We start from the raw sequence: 18,574 nt of genomic DNA, 5'->3' as shown, positions 1-18,574 counted from the left end.
AACTAGTAACATTATTCGAGACTTTGCAGAAAACCTATCGTCGCGTTTTTAGAAATTGCATTCCAAACTTCAATCGTGATTTCCCAATACCTACCGAAAGTAAACGGCAATGTTTTATACAGGCGACGATATGTACAGTGGTCGAACAAATTAAAGCCGCACCACATTTTGACAAGTTTTAACATATTTTGTTTTTGATATTGATTGTTGGTTATTTTTTATAAAAATATAGTACATTCTTCAAAAAAGAAACGTGCAAATCCAAGTTACAAACTTTGTGCAATATTAAACAAAAAAAAATCAAAAAATTTCGAGCTTTTTTAATTAGATTTCCTGAAAAAAAGTCTGAGTAACTATGCAGTAGGGTGCCCATCGAAAATGCTCTTTTTGGAAATTTCAAGACCCTAACCCCTAATTTTATTCGTTTTTATGAGAAATATTATTGCCTATTTTTATAGATTTATTGAAGGTCATTTAGAGGTCGCGACCTGTCGATTTAGGTCAGAAAATACGATTTTGGAGATTTATGAGTTTTTGAATGACTATTTTTGATTCGCCTTAAAATATAACTAGCTTTGAACTTTTTGAAATTACCGTTACGTTGGTGGAGCTCGTGGTTTTGTCAATATGACGCTTAAAAATTCTAAGCGCAATGTGTGTACCAAATTTGGTCGAGATCGGTCAAGTCGTTTTTGAGATACGCATATGGGTGTTTCCATGAAAATGTCAACCAGGACTGAAAAAATAAAAACAACTGAAAAGGGTTTTTAAGACGAATTAATAAGAGAAAAATACTCGAATTTTTATATTATAGAAGTATTTCAGCTTATAGGAATTTTAAAACTCAAAAATGGAAGAGTAAAACTGAATGTCTCTTCGACTCACTCAGTTTTCTCTAATGAAATGAAATATTTTCTCTTTTCTATTAACTAAATTAAGAGATTTGAAACATTACAATTACATCTTAAAATGAAATTTGCAATAACAACTTACTATAAAAATTAGAAAAAGGAGAAATTAGAGCTCGAATAACGGTAATTTTTTGATTTGCTTCTGATAGTATTCTAATGTCGCGTACGTTATGCAAAAACATTGTATGTCTATGTCATTTGTATATTGGCAGTCGCAGGTAATGCAGATTACAATTCTTAAGCGAGAATTCTTCCAGCTAAAGATATACAGTAAAATTTTCTCTCCAACCGAAGTAAAAAAAAAATTAATTACCCTTTAAAGTTTGTCGCATACGTTATTGTAGGTACGAAAAATTCAATCAAATACATCAAAACCAATGTTAATTGCAAATTTTCCATTTAAATTATTTAGAATAGTTGTAAAATAATGAAATGGTGGCGAGAAGAGTTCTCAATAAATACATTTTATTACTTACGAGAAAAATTGTCGCGTACGTTATGTCGCGTACGTTATTGTTTTTTTTTTTTATATAAAACTAGCCAGAGATAATTTCTCTTAAAATATGAAAGGATTGTAAAGGTACATTATTTAGCTTAGTTTAGGCATTTTTAAAGAAAAGGAAAACTCCCATGATTCGCAGACTTTCGTACATATGCGCGTTTCCATGAAAATGTAAATCGAAAATGCAAGCAAATGAATTCAAACGGCTTTATAACTTAAAATTCCGTATTCAGATGGCGGTAAAAGGTTTTGGAAACGCGAAACGGTGGAGAGAAGAACTGAAAAAATTTAATTTAGTATGTGTTACTAGTAAAAATATTGTATGGAGGAAAAATCTGTCGCGTACGTTATGTCGCGTACGTTATTATAATTTTTTGTAATAAAACCTAACCAGAGATAATTTCTATTAAAAAATGGAAGGATTGTAAAGGTACATTATTTAGCTTAGTTAAGGAATTTTTAAAGAACAGAAAAACTCTCATGATTCGCAGACTTTCGCATATATGTATATGTGCCTTAAAACCACTTCTTTTTTTTGTCGCGTACGTTATCACCTGGTTTTAAACGGATATTTTCCACACCAAAGTTTCGAGGCTGCTTATTTTTTTCTCAAACATAGTACCCTTTGGTTGCAACATAACCGTAATCTTTTTTTTTCAGTAACTTCTATTTTTGATAGATTTACGTCACTCTATAAGCGTACGAATGTCGCGTACGGCTGTATGGAAACACCCATATATCATATAAGTGGGCGCTGCCACCCCCATTTTCCTAAAATTTCTTGAAAAAACCACTTCTTTGCTAAAGAGCGAATCTATATATCAATTTTGAATGAATATTGATGAATTCCTTATCCACGCAGCTCAAAAAATCTGAAAGTCCGGTAAATAAACAATATAAATTCAAGACCCTATTTTAAGAAAAGTCGCCTAACTTCGACAATTTTTATGCGATTGCAATAAAAGAGCTATCAGTTTATATATATAAAGTAGATTTAATTTTTTAATATAATATAATTATTTAATATAAAATAGATTTACTTTTAGATAGTCCTAGATATTTTGAAATTGTAGAAATTATCAATGGTCAAAATTTATGAAAATTAAGAGAAATATGGGTTTTTTTATTTTACCCGATAAAAATCCCAACAAGCCAAGTCCGACAATAGATTATTATATACCATTTTAAAGGCCTATATATCCTCTTCTCAGATCATATTTAATCTTTGGAAATCGTATTAAAAATAGTCATTTAAAAACTCATAAATATACAAAATCGTATTTTCTGACCTAAATCGACAGGTCGCGACCTCTAAAATGACCTTTAAAAAATCTATAAAAATTGGCAATAATATTTCTTCTAAAAACGAATAAAATTAGGGGTTAGGGTCTTGAAATTTCCAAAAAAAAAAATGCGGTTTTGCGGCCTATTGAATTTGAGTAGAATAAAGTACAAGTTTCAAATGGCTAAAAATTGCCGTTGATTTTTTAGGATTTTTTTTTGTCCTTTTGCTTACATATAACGAATAAACACATCTTCAACAAAGAACAAACACCCATTCTTGTTCCAAAAAACAAACTAAGTAGATATACCCACAACAAACAAGCCATTTATTTTAAAAGTGGCATAATTCACTTTTTCAAAACAATCAAGTTAATGATTACATTTTACATTTGAACGGTATTTATTCATGAAAAAATGTAATGTTTTATGTTGAAAAGTGAAAGGAAAAAAAAATTACGTTTGAATGCTACCACTTTTTTTGAAAACAGTGGAATTTAGTCTCAAATGTCTGCAATTATTTACAAAATTGTTGATGAAAAACTATTCATAGGATAGTTAATTAAACAAATTTATTAAATTATCTCCTAGTCAGCGGGGCTGCTGTATTTTAATTCACTGCACTATGTCGTTTTGAAGTTCAAACAGCTCACCGTCCAGCCATCGTCTGCGGAATTCACCGTCTCCAACGCGCGAAACCCCATAAATCTTCCGCAGACGATCGATAAGGACAGTGCTTGGGGACGAACGAAGTCTCTCTCTCACCTCAAATCCAATACCTAATTAACGCTCCTTTACATGGGGGCTGTAGCACACGTCGTATTTGGCCTTGTCCCGTCAATCGCCTGTCTTGCTTGTCGGTGATGTCAGCCTTAGTCTTCCTAAGGACCAGTGTGATCAGGCTAGCCTTTTTGAGGTTAGATTTATCATTTAGTTTTATGCCATAACCCTAGAAATTTAGGTCTAGTTTCGTGACTTTTTTCTAGCCTTTCTTTACTTCAAATAATCATAACAAAATTCGGACCGGAACTTCTAAAAATAAGTAGTTACGCTCAAAAATTACAATTACTATGCTACTTTGCTTTGAGAAAATTATTATTTTTTCAGTTTCTTAGTTAAAAAAATTATAAGAAAATATTAGCTTAAACTGTATTTTATACAATTTGATTGTTGGCGTACTACCAGTGTACTATGATGTTGAAAACAATTATTTTTCTTTATTCAAAAACCTTTCGCGTTTTTATCCCAAGCCGAACTCCTTTTTGCATATCTTTTTTTTTTGCGTAATGTAGCCGTTATTAGTCTAATAGATTTTATTTTTTGTTTTGATGCGAAGGATTTAAAAAAAGTATTCCAGAAAATCGCTTTCGCTGAACTTGTCGAATTGGTGAAAAGTTTTCACCGACACTTTTCTGACTCTTTTTTAGCCTCGGGTTTTGGGGTCATCTGGTCACACTGCTAAGGATATCAACAAGCCGGGCACAATTACCTTCCTATTTCAGGGTCCATTAAAAAGGGGGGATTAGGCAATCATTAGTCATTATTTAGCAGGTCTGATTTTAATCTAAATGACATGCCACTGACAGCATTCCTGTCAATATAACTCGCCTTTGGGAGTCAATTTAAGGCAGAATATTAGGTGTAGATGTTTGCTATGGGCATGGATATTTAAATGAACTGAATATTTTTTTTTCTTTTTAAGGAAAGTCATAGGCCCGAAGTTATAATTGTCCCTTGAATTTTTTCCTCATTAAGGCATATTTCTGGCTCCTATTATTGAGGTTTACCGAAACTTATCGCCTTTTTTAAAGTTATCTTAACTTATTTCATGCTTGTCAGAAAAGGCCAAAAAAAACTACATAGCTCTTAGCTAATGTTAGGTCGCATGGAGAAAATAGTAATTATAGTGCTTTCGGTAACAAATTACTGCAAACTATTGCTTCCGCTTTGCGGAATGGTAAATATAATAAGGAGTGCGTCACTAGAAATTGGTGCATCTAAAAAATAGCATATCTCAACAACTCCTTCTTCGATGTTCAAAAGGTTTATTATTTGCGAAAGAGAATTTAATATAAATTATAATAATTTTGTTTTTATTACAAAAACTGGTTTTGAAGTGTAAAGTTTTTGACTTTTTCTGGAATACCTTCCATTAGAGCCTTAACGGTAACCTCTTGCATTTTCTGACTTGCAGCATGCCACTTATGCCGAAAATCTGTAACATCCCTAGATGTATGTTTTGTCCTCTTTAACTATTTTTTCAATAGAGCCCAATATCTCTCGATTGGCCGAAGTTCTGGGCAATTAGGAGGGTTCGTTTCTCTAGGCACAAAAACGACTTCGTTTTTCTCGCACCACTCAAGAGCTCCTTTACTGTAGTGACATGAGGCGAGATCAGGCCAAAAGAAGGTAGACACACCATGTTGATGTAAAAATGGCTGAAGTCTCTTCGGTAAGCACACTTTAATGTAATTTTCTGTGTTAATTGTTCCTGTAGTAATGAAAATTTTACTCCGCATGCCATAGCCTGCCAAACGAGAAATTTTTTGGGAAACTTTGTCCTTTTTTGTGCCCTAAATTTTTCCGGGACATTTCCTCTAGCATCGGCAACATAAAACTCTTGCCCAGGAAGTTGAGAAAAGTCAGAAATAACTACGTTTCATCGTCCATTACGCAGCATTCATATTTCTTCACGAAGTCTTTGTACAGCTTTTTGGCGCGTATTTTAGCCACATCGTTGCGTTGCGTTGCGATCCAGTACTTTTTGAACTTTGTACGTCTTCAGACCAGCTTCTGCTTTAGCTCTACGTACAAATGGCTCTGAGCATCCCACCAGCCGAGCAATATTTCTTCCCGCGAGATTTGGTTTCCTCTTTTTCCGCTTTGTTACGGTCACCACACCCTTTTTTCCGTCCCGTTCCTTTCTTACGAGTAACACTAACACCATCCGGGATACGATGTTTCTGGAAATTTTTAGTGCTTTCGCAATCTTTTTGTAAGTCCATTTTGGGTTATTTACAAAAATGTTTACAATTTCTTCACGCGTTTTTTGTTCGCTGCTCATATTTACTGTGAAAATTAACCGGTACTGATACGTGTCACGTAATAAAATCTGATATGGTTTTCAAAGCTAACCTGATAAAAAAAAATATTTTGCATTCCTATTAAAAAAGTAATATTCGAAAATGCATGCACTAATTTCCAGTGACGCACTCCTTATGGACATACTTCTCTGAAGGCTTACAGTACGTAATAACCATAACTAAATAAATATATACCCTTTGTAGAACATGTTTATATATGTATATGTAATTGCTGAAACAATAGATCTGAAACTCACCTTCCATCGCTCAGCGCACTTTCGGGAGAATTCAGCAAAGATCACTGTCTCATCGGGATGCTTCTTCTTGTGCTCCTCTCGGCATGTTTGTACAAAGAATGCGTACGCTGTCATGCGGCCTCGGGGTTTCGCATCAGCTTTAGCGCCACGAACCATCGTGCTCTGTTTTGTTAAGAAAAGACAAAAAAAGAATGGATTATAAAACTTATTCGAAAAAATGTAAAATCTTAAAACAACATAATACAAGAGCCTAGCGTAAGATAATTAAAAAAATACATACGAAATTATGAGCTTCATTTACATTTTTAATAAATTTAAAAGTGCTTTTGGACCGTGGTCTAAAATAATAGTTAAAATTTGATTTAAATTTTTTAGATCAAAAATAAAAGTTTACTATCGATCTTCCTATTTTTTTATTTCACTGCCTATGATTGCAAAAACGACTAATAGCTTGTTTATACGTAGCAATAAAACGTTTCTAACTAAAATGTTTACAAGCCGATGAAATTAAATTTTATTAAATTTATTTTTGATCGCAAAAATACACACAAATTTTATTTTTTATATTTTATTGGAAAAATACAAGCCAAATTTTAACTTTTATTTTTGATCGAAAAAATTAGTAAAATTTTAATTTCTATTTTTGACAGAAAAAATATCGGTCGCAAAATAAAGATTAACTATCGACTTTTTTGAAAAATATCAAAAAAAATTAATGCATTTAAGATTCATATTCCTTAGCTAACAAGCATCACACTACTATATTCAAATATCCGACTTCTTGAATTAAAATTTCGAAAATAACTGTTATTTCGATCCCAGGCCAAAATTTTTTCGAATTTGAAGCTGTAATTGTTCGAAATACATACAAACATACTATGTATCTGCAGAGCTGGCAATATCGCCAAATTGGCGCATACACACACATAAACAGGAACCACCCACCCGCTCGCAAATGGCAGAGATGAGCCAACATAATGAAAAATGGCTTGGCAATGGCATCTGACGGTAGCAAAAACAAGACACTTGTTACACATGTACATACATACATATGTATGTATGGATGTATGTATAAGAGCAAAATTTATTTACAGTTGGCATAATAAAACAATAAATTTACATTTTACATAAAGATGTAAATATGCACACACATACATACACATGTAGGTAGGTAGAAACAACCCAGTTGACAATATGAGAAACGCTTCTAAATAAACGCTTTCTAGCAAGCAGGGCCTTTTCAATAAGAACTTATTCTTGAAGGTTTTGTGCGAAGATCTTCCAATAGCCCTGTCATTGGAAGGCAGACAAAAAAATGTGTTTCCGGAAGTGAAATAAAGAAAACACTGAATGGCTTTGTGCAGTTTGGTTATTTCATGTAATTTTTCCGTTAATAAGAGAAGTTGGATCCCGAAGACTTTTTTTCTCTCCGTTTTATCAAAAGTATAATGTACATTGTACAAGTAGTAAGAAATCTTTTTAAGTGTTACAAACTTTTGGTCACGAAAGCAAGGTTCCTGGCCCAGTGTACCTAGTATGTACATTTTACATACGAATATGCTTGAATGCAGTATATAGCTTATGTATGTATGTATAATTAAGGTGTGGAGAATGGGTGCTAGTGTTGAAGCTGACAGTGATGAAGTGTCCAGCAGACGACGGACAAACAACTATCCAAACAAGTTTATATGGACGTATACAGTATGTATAGATGTACATACATAAATATGTGGGAGTACTGCGAATAAACTGCAGCAGTGGGAGTAGAACAAAGTTGAGTTGAAATGTACACAGCTAAAATACATACATATATAGCTAAATATACATTCATACAAACTTGAACAAAGGAATATAAAAGTAAGAATATATATTTACATGTGAATTAACTATGTGTATAATCCTGACATAGCAATATGTATGCTGGGAGAGAGCTTCGCAGAATATGGAAATTACATAGTTTGCTTAAAAATATTTAATTTTTTATGTATATGTTTTTTTTTAATAAAAATTTAGGATTTTCAAGTGAAATATCGCTGCCTTAGAGTGAAAAGGTGCTAAGTCCATGTTTACAAATTTTACAAGAGGCGAAAAAAACGTACATATATCCATCTCCATACGAATCAGGAGGACTCGATGTAAATTAGAAGATTTCGTATTATTGTCCTTATCGAATTTTCTGTATATTTTTTTGGATTTCGCAAATTTGCCTTTGCCCATTTAAAAGTGATATTGTTTGCCACTTATGTGTAATTATTTATTTTTAAGAATTTTCAATTAAAATACAGTTCATTCTATAACAAAAATAATATAAAAGTTTTAAACTTTTTAAAATACCGCTACAAATTTTCACCCAAATTTCAAACTTTTTTCCCAGAAGTGCTAGAATTTTTTTGAATACACAGTTTTATGACCCATTCAATTTTGACCCATAATGTGCAAGTTTCAAGTCGTTAAAAATTACCGTTTTTTTTTTTTAGAATTTCATCGCATTTGCTTTCATATAACGAACAAATAGAATTTATCGTTAAATTTTGGGTTCCTCTAGTTGTGTTATAACATCAGGATGCATACCACAAAGTGGAGGAGAAGCTGGGCCAAACATTTAGCAAAAGAATAACCGACAGAATATAATTGTTATTAATGAAACATGTCTAGAAAAAGATTTTTTTTGTTATACCCGAATATGTAGTATTTGTTATAATGAATAGAGTACATTCTTTTAAATTCCCTTAATCTGACCAAAATAAAATTAATTTTTTTTATTTATTTTTGAATACATATTTAGCCCATCTGGTCACTCCTTTATTTGTACTCAGTTGGAGTGCAACGAATTTTTCCTTGCATCATGATTAATTTCCTTCTGCTACAATGAACGTTGATGTGAATAACACCAACAGCAAGAGCAATAAAAGTGATTTACGAAACTACTATGTATTTATAAGCTGAAATTTACATATCTAAATGTGTATGTGTCTGCGTTGTCAGATGGTTGTTATACATAAATTCACTTGACACACCACGCACCACTTACTCAGCATGAAGAACTAGTGCATACCATGTATTTACATTAGGGTGATCCAAAAATGTATGTGGGAAAAGTAATGTCGGAATTTTAATGCTCTCAATTGTTTTATATCGAAAAAATATACCCATTTTTTTATCAAAAAATATTTAGAGGTCGCTCAAAGCACTCACAGTTTCCCATGTATTTTATATGAGCAAAAACTAATTTTCGTAGAAATAGTATAGAATCCTTAAAATCAATATTTATCAATCGGTAAATTTTGTTACTCTTCAGAAGACTTCAAAGTATAATACCCAATTGTTTATTTATAATAATAATAATAGATTGGCGTTTACACATATGTTAGTGTTTGGCCGAGCTTCTCCTCCGATTTGTGGCGTGCGCCTTGATGTTGTCACACAAAGCGGAGGGACCTACAGTTTTACGCCGACTCCGAACGGCGGTTGTATTTTTATGAGAAGCTGTTTTTCATGGCAGAAATTCACTCGGAGGTTTGCCATTACCTGCCGAGGGACGACCGCTGTTAAGAAAAACCTTTTTTCTATATTTTTGCGATGTTGCTTTGACCAAGGTTTGAACCCAGGCATTGTGGAGTGGAAGCGCGCACTGCTTACCACTACACCACAGCGGCCGACGAAATTGTTTATATAACCATTTTTTAAATTAAGGATTTTTTATGGGTCCCACATTGAATTTTGTGGGTGCTTTTGCTTTTTGTTTTTGTTATACGAATTTGCCCATCAGATGACTATGTGGGATGGGGTTAAGGTATGCATACAAAAAGAGACCCAAAATTGTGTAAGCGCACCTTTGTCTCACGCCCGCATATAGCCTAAATGCGATCCTTCATCTGGATCAAAGGAATGTCTGACAATTCAGATGTCCTAGACAAAACAACGCATCAAGAAGTAATTGCCATCCAGGAGGCAGCACTGAATCTCGCTCAAAGACCTAGAGAGAACAAACGAGTCTTTGTTTTCTGTGGCACTCCGGCAGCCCTCAAAGCTTTATACTCGAACATAAGACAATGCAAGTTCCCTTACTGAATGCCTTTCATCTATGAACGAGATAGCCTAGGTTTATGGTAAATATCTAATATTTATAGGTGCTTGGACGCCAGGATATCAAGTCGAATTAACTAGGAAAGTTTCGACCACATCCTTCGAAAAAAGAACATAGCAGGTACCTATATCAATATGGTGAGAAAACAGCTGTAATTTTATTTCATTCGAGTAAACAGTCGATCAGTGGATGTACACGAGCATCCAAGTTTCAAACCTTGAACAATATTTATAAAAAAATCAACAAACTTTCGTTAAAAATGTCGAGTTTTTTTAAATTAAATTTCCTAGAATGATTCTGAGTATGCAGTTTTGCAGCTCATTGAATTCTAGTAGAATATAGTACAAGTTTCAAATGGCTTAAAATTACCGTTGATTTTTAAGAATTTTTTTTCGCATTAGCTTCCATATAACGAATAAACATAATTTCGGTGTTTTTTTTAAAGAATGAACTATATTTTGATAACAAATTAAGTAACAAAAAAAATAATATGTTAAACTTGTCAAAATGTGGTGCGGCTATAATTTGTTCGGCCACTGTACACACATTTCATGTTGCTCATACGCCATGTATGACCCGGTCTTCAGCTGTGTCCGCATAATTGCGCGGTTCATGCATACATACATACATGTTATTGTTATCACGCCTAAACGTCAAACAAAAAAGATCGACAACGCGAGCAGAAGCAAAATATGTAATCATAAAAGCAGCACGAAAAAATTTACGTAGGTCAGTTAGCCGGCAAATTTGCTTCCTTTCTGAATACTAACTCAGTGGAATATTCAGAAAAATAAACACATATATGTAGGTACAATTGTATGTAGATACATGTGTAAGCATGTACTCCGATTGTGAATATTTCATTCATACTTATTTGTTGACGAAAATAAAGCGCACGCCAAAAGCAACTAAATATAAATTAATGTGAGCTGCTAGAAAATCATAAAGTAAATAAAAACACAAAATACATTTATAGATACTACATACATAAATAAGTCCCACCATATTGTGGATGTACTTACGTACATACATAACACTCGTACGTAGATTACACATAAGGCTTAGCTGTAACAACACTCGTTACTGAAGTGGCAACAGAAAAAGAATAAACAAAACTTTATGTGGCGCCGGCGACTGTGACTAAAATGAAGTGACTAAAAAAAAAGTAGCCGTCGCACAGTGCCGCGACTCCATACAAATGATGGACAAAAATAGAAGGAGTGGTCAGAATTGGCTGAAACTTCACACCTAGAAGTATTATGCCCCTCTAATTTCAAAACTGAAATCGGTTTTTCTGTACCGGTTACTCATTTCGAGAAAACCGAGTTTTTCTTGCATTTTTATATGAAAATAGGCATTGTGGACATGTGTTGATATAAGTGGAAGGAGGCATCAGAATGGGCTGAAACTTTACACCTGAAAGGACTATATCACGGCAATTTAAAAAAAAAAAACGTTTTTCAGCATCTGTTACCATTTAATTAAAAAATTTTTTTTTTTACAATTTTATAAAAAGGTAAAATAACTCATAATCATCGTAGACATATGTTTATAAAAACCGAAATAGTATTCAGAACTTGTTGAAACTTTACACCTAAAAGGACTAACCCATGCTTATTTCAAAAATGAAATCGATTTTTCGGTACCGGGTACCCATTAAAAAAAAAAGATTTTTTTTTACATTACTATATGAAAGACAAATAAGGCATAATCATTGCTGATTGTGGTGTTTACGAAAACAGGAAGGAGTCGTCAGAATTTATTGAAACTTTACATCTGAAGTGTCTATATTACTCTAATTTTAAGAAAGTAATCGGTTTTTTTGTAACGGGTACCCATTAAAAAAACACCGAGTTTTTGCACATGATTATTTAAAAATGAAATATGGCATATCATTGTTGCTAAGTGTTCAGAAAAATAGTCTTAATAGTCAAAATTCGTCTAAACTTTACTTCCTAAATGAATACATTATGGTAATATGAAAAATTAAGTCGGTTTTCCTTACATGTTAACCTTTAGAAAAAAAAATTCTTTTGATTTCATTTAAAATAAAGCATAATCACTGTTAAGTAAGTAAGTAATAATAGCTGTTATATGGTAATAACATATAATATGTTAATAAAAACCGAACTAGTTGTTATAATCACTCAGTTTCAGAGTCCTCAGAAGAGGAGGAAGTGATCACTGATTCAAATGATTCCATGCTTTTGTCTGCTTCGTCACTTTCAACAATGTATTTATTAAAGCTGAGATCAGAACCCTTTAAATATTTGTTTCTCTGTTTTATATTTCTTTTAAATGCAACTAATGGATCTGACGATAATATCAAACGAGTCATTAAATCCGTATTGCTTTGTACTCTTCCAGTTTTTCGAGAACGATTAAGCCGATATTTTCTTATGTTTTTGTGTGAACATTCTAAGGCTTCTTCTGATAATGAACCTGATAAAATAGGTGGAAATACAGAATAAGAAAATAAATGAAAACATAGCTTTAAAATCATTACCTATTGGTAAATCAAAGTATTTAATTACATCACATCCATGTACTAAAACTTTATGCACTGAACTTGGCATGTTATACCAACCATAATTTCTAAGGTATAACTCTCTTGTTTCGTTCAACAAAACACTAAACTCTTGGGTTTTTATTTGTTTTCCACAAGAGAGGACTCTTAGCACCAGAGAAAAATTCATGAAATTTTAAACTCGCGTTGAGCTACATTTTCCACTAATAGTAAAACGTTGAAATTTTTGCACAGGTAATGTAATTAGTTAGGTGAACAAAATTATAAAAAGACTCAATCAAAAAAAAAAATATATAAAAAAATTGGACCTCCATGATGTGCATCATTTTCGCAAGCTGTTTGCTGCTTAAGCAAAATAGTACTCTTTATGCAGATGAAGAGTAATAGGTATGTTATTTATTTTTATTTTCTTTTTGTTCGCCTTTCGTCTAATCATTGGTTAACATATTATTTGTAAACTGGTGTCATTGCTCTATATATATATATATATATGTATATATATATATATGTAAATCTTCGTATACCTTTGTTTTTGGCCCCCATACCGTGATGCATATTTAAGTATTTTAATTAGCTGATAATTTTTTTTTCATTTCAAAGCACCCTGTACCTCTTTTTTTTTTTGGCACTTTTAGCTTTAATTCAATACCTTATTTTTGAAAAGCGAACCAAAAATTTAGATCTTAGGGCATTCAGAAAAAGTATTGTAAATATAGATCAGCTAAAATAATACCAAAAAAAAGGCATTTAGTCACTTTTTCAAAATTGAAAATTTTCAAATATTGGAAAAAGTTGGAAGAGATTTCGATTGTTTCTGTTAGTAGAAGGTCCAAACTACCATAACCAAAAAAAAAATTTCACGAACTTTCAAGATGTTTTTTTTTTTTTGTCTCCAAAGTTTACCAATTTTCGGATTTTGGTATGTTTAATCATATATTTATTTATTGATAAAAAAAAAATATTTGTATAAATTTTTTTTCCATGAACCATACATTTCTTGGTTTGTCGCATATATCTTTATCAAAGTGCAAAAGTTGATCTTGCTAGGAATAAAAATGTATTTTTAACAAATTTTTAACTGCGACCACTTTTATGTGCGAATCGCCGAAATGAAATGGTATGTAGAAAATAGGTGTACTTTGAGGGGGTGTGTGAGGCTGAAAGTTTGTTTTATCACAAAATAACTTATGAACTTCTCTTAGTTGGAGATTTAGCTGTAACTTGACATCGAAACATCTAAGTTTCAAGACAGTCGATTTTTGTATTTTTGTCCACCTTCGCGGCACTGTGCGTCGACGACAAACGTCGACTATGGCAACGCCAGCAAAAAGGTGTACAAAAATTAACAACAACCAAGCACTCGGAAGCTCGGAAAACAATAAAAAATCGAACTTAACACAACCAACTGTTGAGCGTGTGAACAAAGTGAAAAAAATCATATTTTTTTGTTCGTTTTTTTTCATCACAGAGATTCGTTTCAATTTTTCCCTACTCACAATCGCAACAACAAAAGCAACAAAAATTATAAAGCGACAACAATGAATGTCGACTCCAGAGATGTAGAGGAGCAAAAATAAAGCAGTGACATCAAAAACCCCACAATAAGGCAAACTCATGTGCATGTACATTAAAATACATATATTCACCGACATACATACATACATATGTAGATACAAATAAACTAAATACATGCAGATAAAAAAGCGGCAAGTTAAAAGCTGCTTAGCAGTTGCCACCTCGAACAGCAGTTGTTGGACAAATAGACAGACTGTTTGACGCCGGCGCTACACAAAAGCGCACAAACAAACATATGCACACCTATATGCACATTCACGTGATAATAACAAGAGCTAGAGCAAATATACAAAAAAAACAAAAAAAAAACACTCACAGCAATAAAATCTAGCGCTGCAAAAAGTAGCAACAGCAACAACAAAGCCGATATAGTACTATAGGAGCAATCACAAAATATGTACATAATAACAAAGCACACCAAACCAAACAACCAAATCAAACGAAACCAAAACCAAAGTGGCTGAATAATCGACAGACTGGTATGCGGGCTGCCTAGCAAAATGTTTGGCTGACTGACTGGCTGAATGGCTCTTTGGCTTCTTGACAGTCCTGGACGACTCAGTGACTATATGGCTGATGCTATTATTATTGTTGCTTTCACTGTTTGGCATTGCCGATCTGACAGTCGGTAGTAAATGAACAGACTTGAATGGATGTATGAATGAATGGATATGGAAGGAAAAAAACAAAGAACATGGAATCAAATCACATTCGTAATAGAATTTAAATATGAGCATTTAATACGGCGACAAACAAATATACAAATCTACATATTTACGTACGCACAGTGCACACATTGCACGCGTATGCATTTGAAAAACAAATATGTTTATGCCCTGCAGCAATAAGGCGGCCAATTTTGGGAAAGCACCAGTACCTAACCGGTTAATATTTGACCGGTTAGAATTGAACATTTCTTTGCATCAAAAATGTTAGCTTGCGACCAGACGCTAGGGAACCGTTCTAGAGATAGGCAAAAAATTAAACTCTCACAATTTGTACATACAGAGTGGTGTTGTTTAGAAATTTTTATGGAGAATGAGTTCAGCTCAATACCACTCTGTGGCTGTCAAAATGTAAAAATACACCAATCGCTCAAAGTGAACATTTGAAAACACATTTACATGTCGTGCCTGTAGCTGAGTGCGCAGAGATGCTTGCTACTACATATTGGTTGCGCTGTCAAGAGTGTCCGAGTTCAAATCCCATTTGCGGAACATATAATTTAAAATTTTGGTTTTTAGGTATTTCTTAATTACGAAAAAGCACCCGTGAAGTACACAACCAAATCGTATTCATACGGAAAACTTTATTAATATTGAAATGTAAATCGACCAGTCCAAAACCAGATAATAAAGCACAATTAACCACAATAGACATCTCACGGTGAGTTGCTGGACCGGTCCTTTTCCAATGACACGTTATAGTTAACAAGTAATTTTTAGCAAAAAAAAACCGACTTAAAAATTTATATATATATGTATGTATATATATATTTCATGACCCAATGATCGGATCTAAACCAGATTAGTATGGGACCACCTCTGAGACACTACCTTTCCGATGCAAAAAGAATTATCGAAATCGGTTGACGTGGCCCAAAGTTATGCGGTAACATACATACAAAAAAAAATATTCCGACGAACTGATAACCTCCTCCTTTTTTGGAAGTCGGTTAAAAATTACAGCTGAAACCATTGACAGGCGAATTATGAGGGACTAGTACTGGTAGCAACATGGACTATACGAGGGATAACCTAGGATGAGTCCGAATTGCTAAATTAGGTTTCGAGGAAAATGGGAAACTGTTCACTGTTGCGCCCTCTGGTGGAAGTTTTAAGAAAAAGATAAGTTCAGAAACGGAAATTCACAGAACTTTGGAAACATCCCTCGAAAGTTTGTATTAATGCTGGATATAGTGGATAGCTTTTAGAAATGTACCTAGATAAGTATGTAGACATAACTGGACACAGATTTTATTCATAATTCTAGATCTGTTGAATGAGGTCTAGCATTAGAGCTCTTGTTAATCAACTAGTCGACTAATCAGTTAATCGATTATCAAAAGTCGTTTAAAAAAATAGTCGACTTCACCTAACCGCTTACCTTGTCGACTGGCTAATCGCTCATTTTCAATTTTTCCACTAAATAATTTATTTCAATAAGCGATGGTTTTTTACATATTTTGAACACTTATCTATGCTTACTGACAAAACGCAATCGCGCTAATCACAATAATTTTATTATGAACAACCGTCGAATAATTTCGTTTAGTCGATTTTCAGACTACTCAATGGCAACCGCTCGCCGAATTCGAGCGGTTAATCGAATAATTTCTATTCGACTATCAACCGACAAAAAAGTTCCCAATCGACTTTTCGACTAACCAAATAGCCGGATAGTCGGTTTTTAACAAGAGCTCTATCTAGCATGTCTGGAATAAATTTTTCATTCATGTATTCAAATATTGCTACTGTAAAGCATTACATGATATAATTCATGGTTTGTGCAACCCTACTTCAGCAATATCTTGTTATTCTTATTTTACAAAACAAATACAGAAAAGCTAGCGAAAAGTATTTTCAATTAATTGTGTTGGTTTCAAGAATAATTCTTTTAATTGTAGAAAATTAATGAAAACAAGGTAAATACTAAGCAGAGGGCAAGGAAAAGGCGACATTTTTTGTAGCAAAGAAGTTCGGGCGAAACCTTAGTTGATATACCGGCGCACATAGATTTTGTTTCGACGTTATATGGAAGAAAATGCTTAACATCCTCGAAAAAAAAATCTAAAAAATCAATGGTAATCCATAGTGGCTTGAAACTTGCACTTTATTATATCTACTAAAATTAAATGGGCTATAAAAAACTGTACACTCCAAAATTTTCTAAAAACTCGGAATATAAAATTTGAAATTTTTATGAATTATCGATTAATTTCTGTGAACCTTCTTTCGGAACTCTTATTTATGTGGTCTCTGTTATAGATCGAACTATATTTTAAATAAAAATTCAAAAAATGCAACAAGTGTATGCATCGCTAGAATTGCCTTCGTTTAACAAAATTGTGCCTCTACTTCTTCTTAGTTCCTTAAAACGTGAAAAATTAGCTCAATAATGTAAACTATTCGTCAATTAATTGTGCTCTAAAAGCAAGAAATCCAACTTTAGCTCCCAAAAGCATTGCAAAAACTTTACATGTTGCAAAATGAGCGGTAACCCCCGTGCTTCAAATCTGCAAAGACTATTTTTAGGAAACGGGCGCAAAGAGGTAGTTAGTGCTTTTGGAGAAATTCAACCCCTTCCATTAGAGTTTTGCCGAAAAAGTACATATTCCAGTTGGATTTGCGCAGAAAGTTGGCAGGGAGAAAGGCCTTCGAATATATAATATTCCCTTAACCCTGAATACGAATGACAACCACAAACCAACAGCCAACACTCGTTCCCGGAAACTCTACTATACTATGGAACGCAAAGTCAATTACGTGATCATGGTCGGCGAAACTTAAGTTAAATTATACATATTTTAGTCAACTTGCTGGTCAGCTGTTATATGCTGCAAAAAATAGGGAAGTCACATCGAAGTTTATACATAGATACAAGTAGACAAGTTTGCAAAGAAACATTTGTTTTAGCCGCCGATTTGTAAAGCAATGATTTTCGTTAAATACAACTGGTGCAGTCAACCAAAAAAAAATTTCGTGGAAGAGAGCTTGAAAAAAAAACGACTTTTGCCTTGATTATTTTTTACAAAGACCCTGCTTTATTTTGCCCAGTTTTACCAACTTGATGCTATTGTCGATAATGCCGATAAAGTGTTTTGAGCTCAGGCCAATTGATAAAGGAAAGGAAGGAAAATTGCATGTCGATTGTCAGTTCAAAGGAAAAAAGTTTCAAAGGTCAAGGACATCAGGCTACTGCTAATTAACTATTTGTTAAGTATGTATATATCTACGAAAAACCGAAAGGAAAACCGAAATTACGCCGACCATACACAAATATGTGTATGCAACATACAAACTAGCCCTTTGGCAGAGAATAAAATACAAACAAATAATAACAAGTAATTTTTAGCAAAAAAAAAACCGACTTCAACTCTCATATAAAAAAAATATATATATATCTCATGATCCACTGATCGGATCTTAACCAGATTAGTATGGGACCACCTCTGAGACACTACCTTTCCGATGCAAAAAGAATTATCGGTTGACGTGGTCCAAAGTTATGCGGTAACAAACATAAAAAAAAAAAAAAAAAAGATTCCGACGAACTGATAACCTCCTCCTTTTTTGGAAGTCGGCTAAAAAGCAACAGAACAGCAAAATCAAAAGCAAAAACGCAATACAAG

General features: G+C 33.2%; 1 protein-coding gene across 1 annotated transcript in view; it reads right to left on the bottom strand.

Moving 5' to 3' along the window:
* LOC118733275 (high mobility group protein DSP1-like) overlaps window positions 1-6,229 on the bottom strand; it is a 26,569-nt gene extending 20,340 nt beyond the window's left edge. The window contains exon 1 of the mRNA XM_036462612.1: window positions 6,035-6,229. Coding sequence (XP_036318505.1) covers window positions 6,035-6,190 — 156 coding nt within the window. The 5' untranslated portion in view covers window positions 6,191-6,229. The remainder of the gene's footprint in view (window positions 1-6,034) is intronic.
* Window positions 6,230-18,574: the final 12,345 nt, after the last annotated feature.

The sequence above is a fragment of the Rhagoletis pomonella genome, unplaced genomic scaffold, assembly GCF_013731165.1.
Source record: "Rhagoletis pomonella isolate Grant_MI unplaced genomic scaffold, Rhpom_1.0 Rhpom_scaffold_00002, whole genome shotgun sequence".
Lineage (NCBI taxonomy): Eukaryota > Metazoa > Arthropoda > Insecta > Diptera > Tephritidae > Rhagoletis > Rhagoletis pomonella.
Note: the sequence above shows the minus strand (reverse complement) of the source record. Positions and strands in the feature narration are given on the sequence as shown.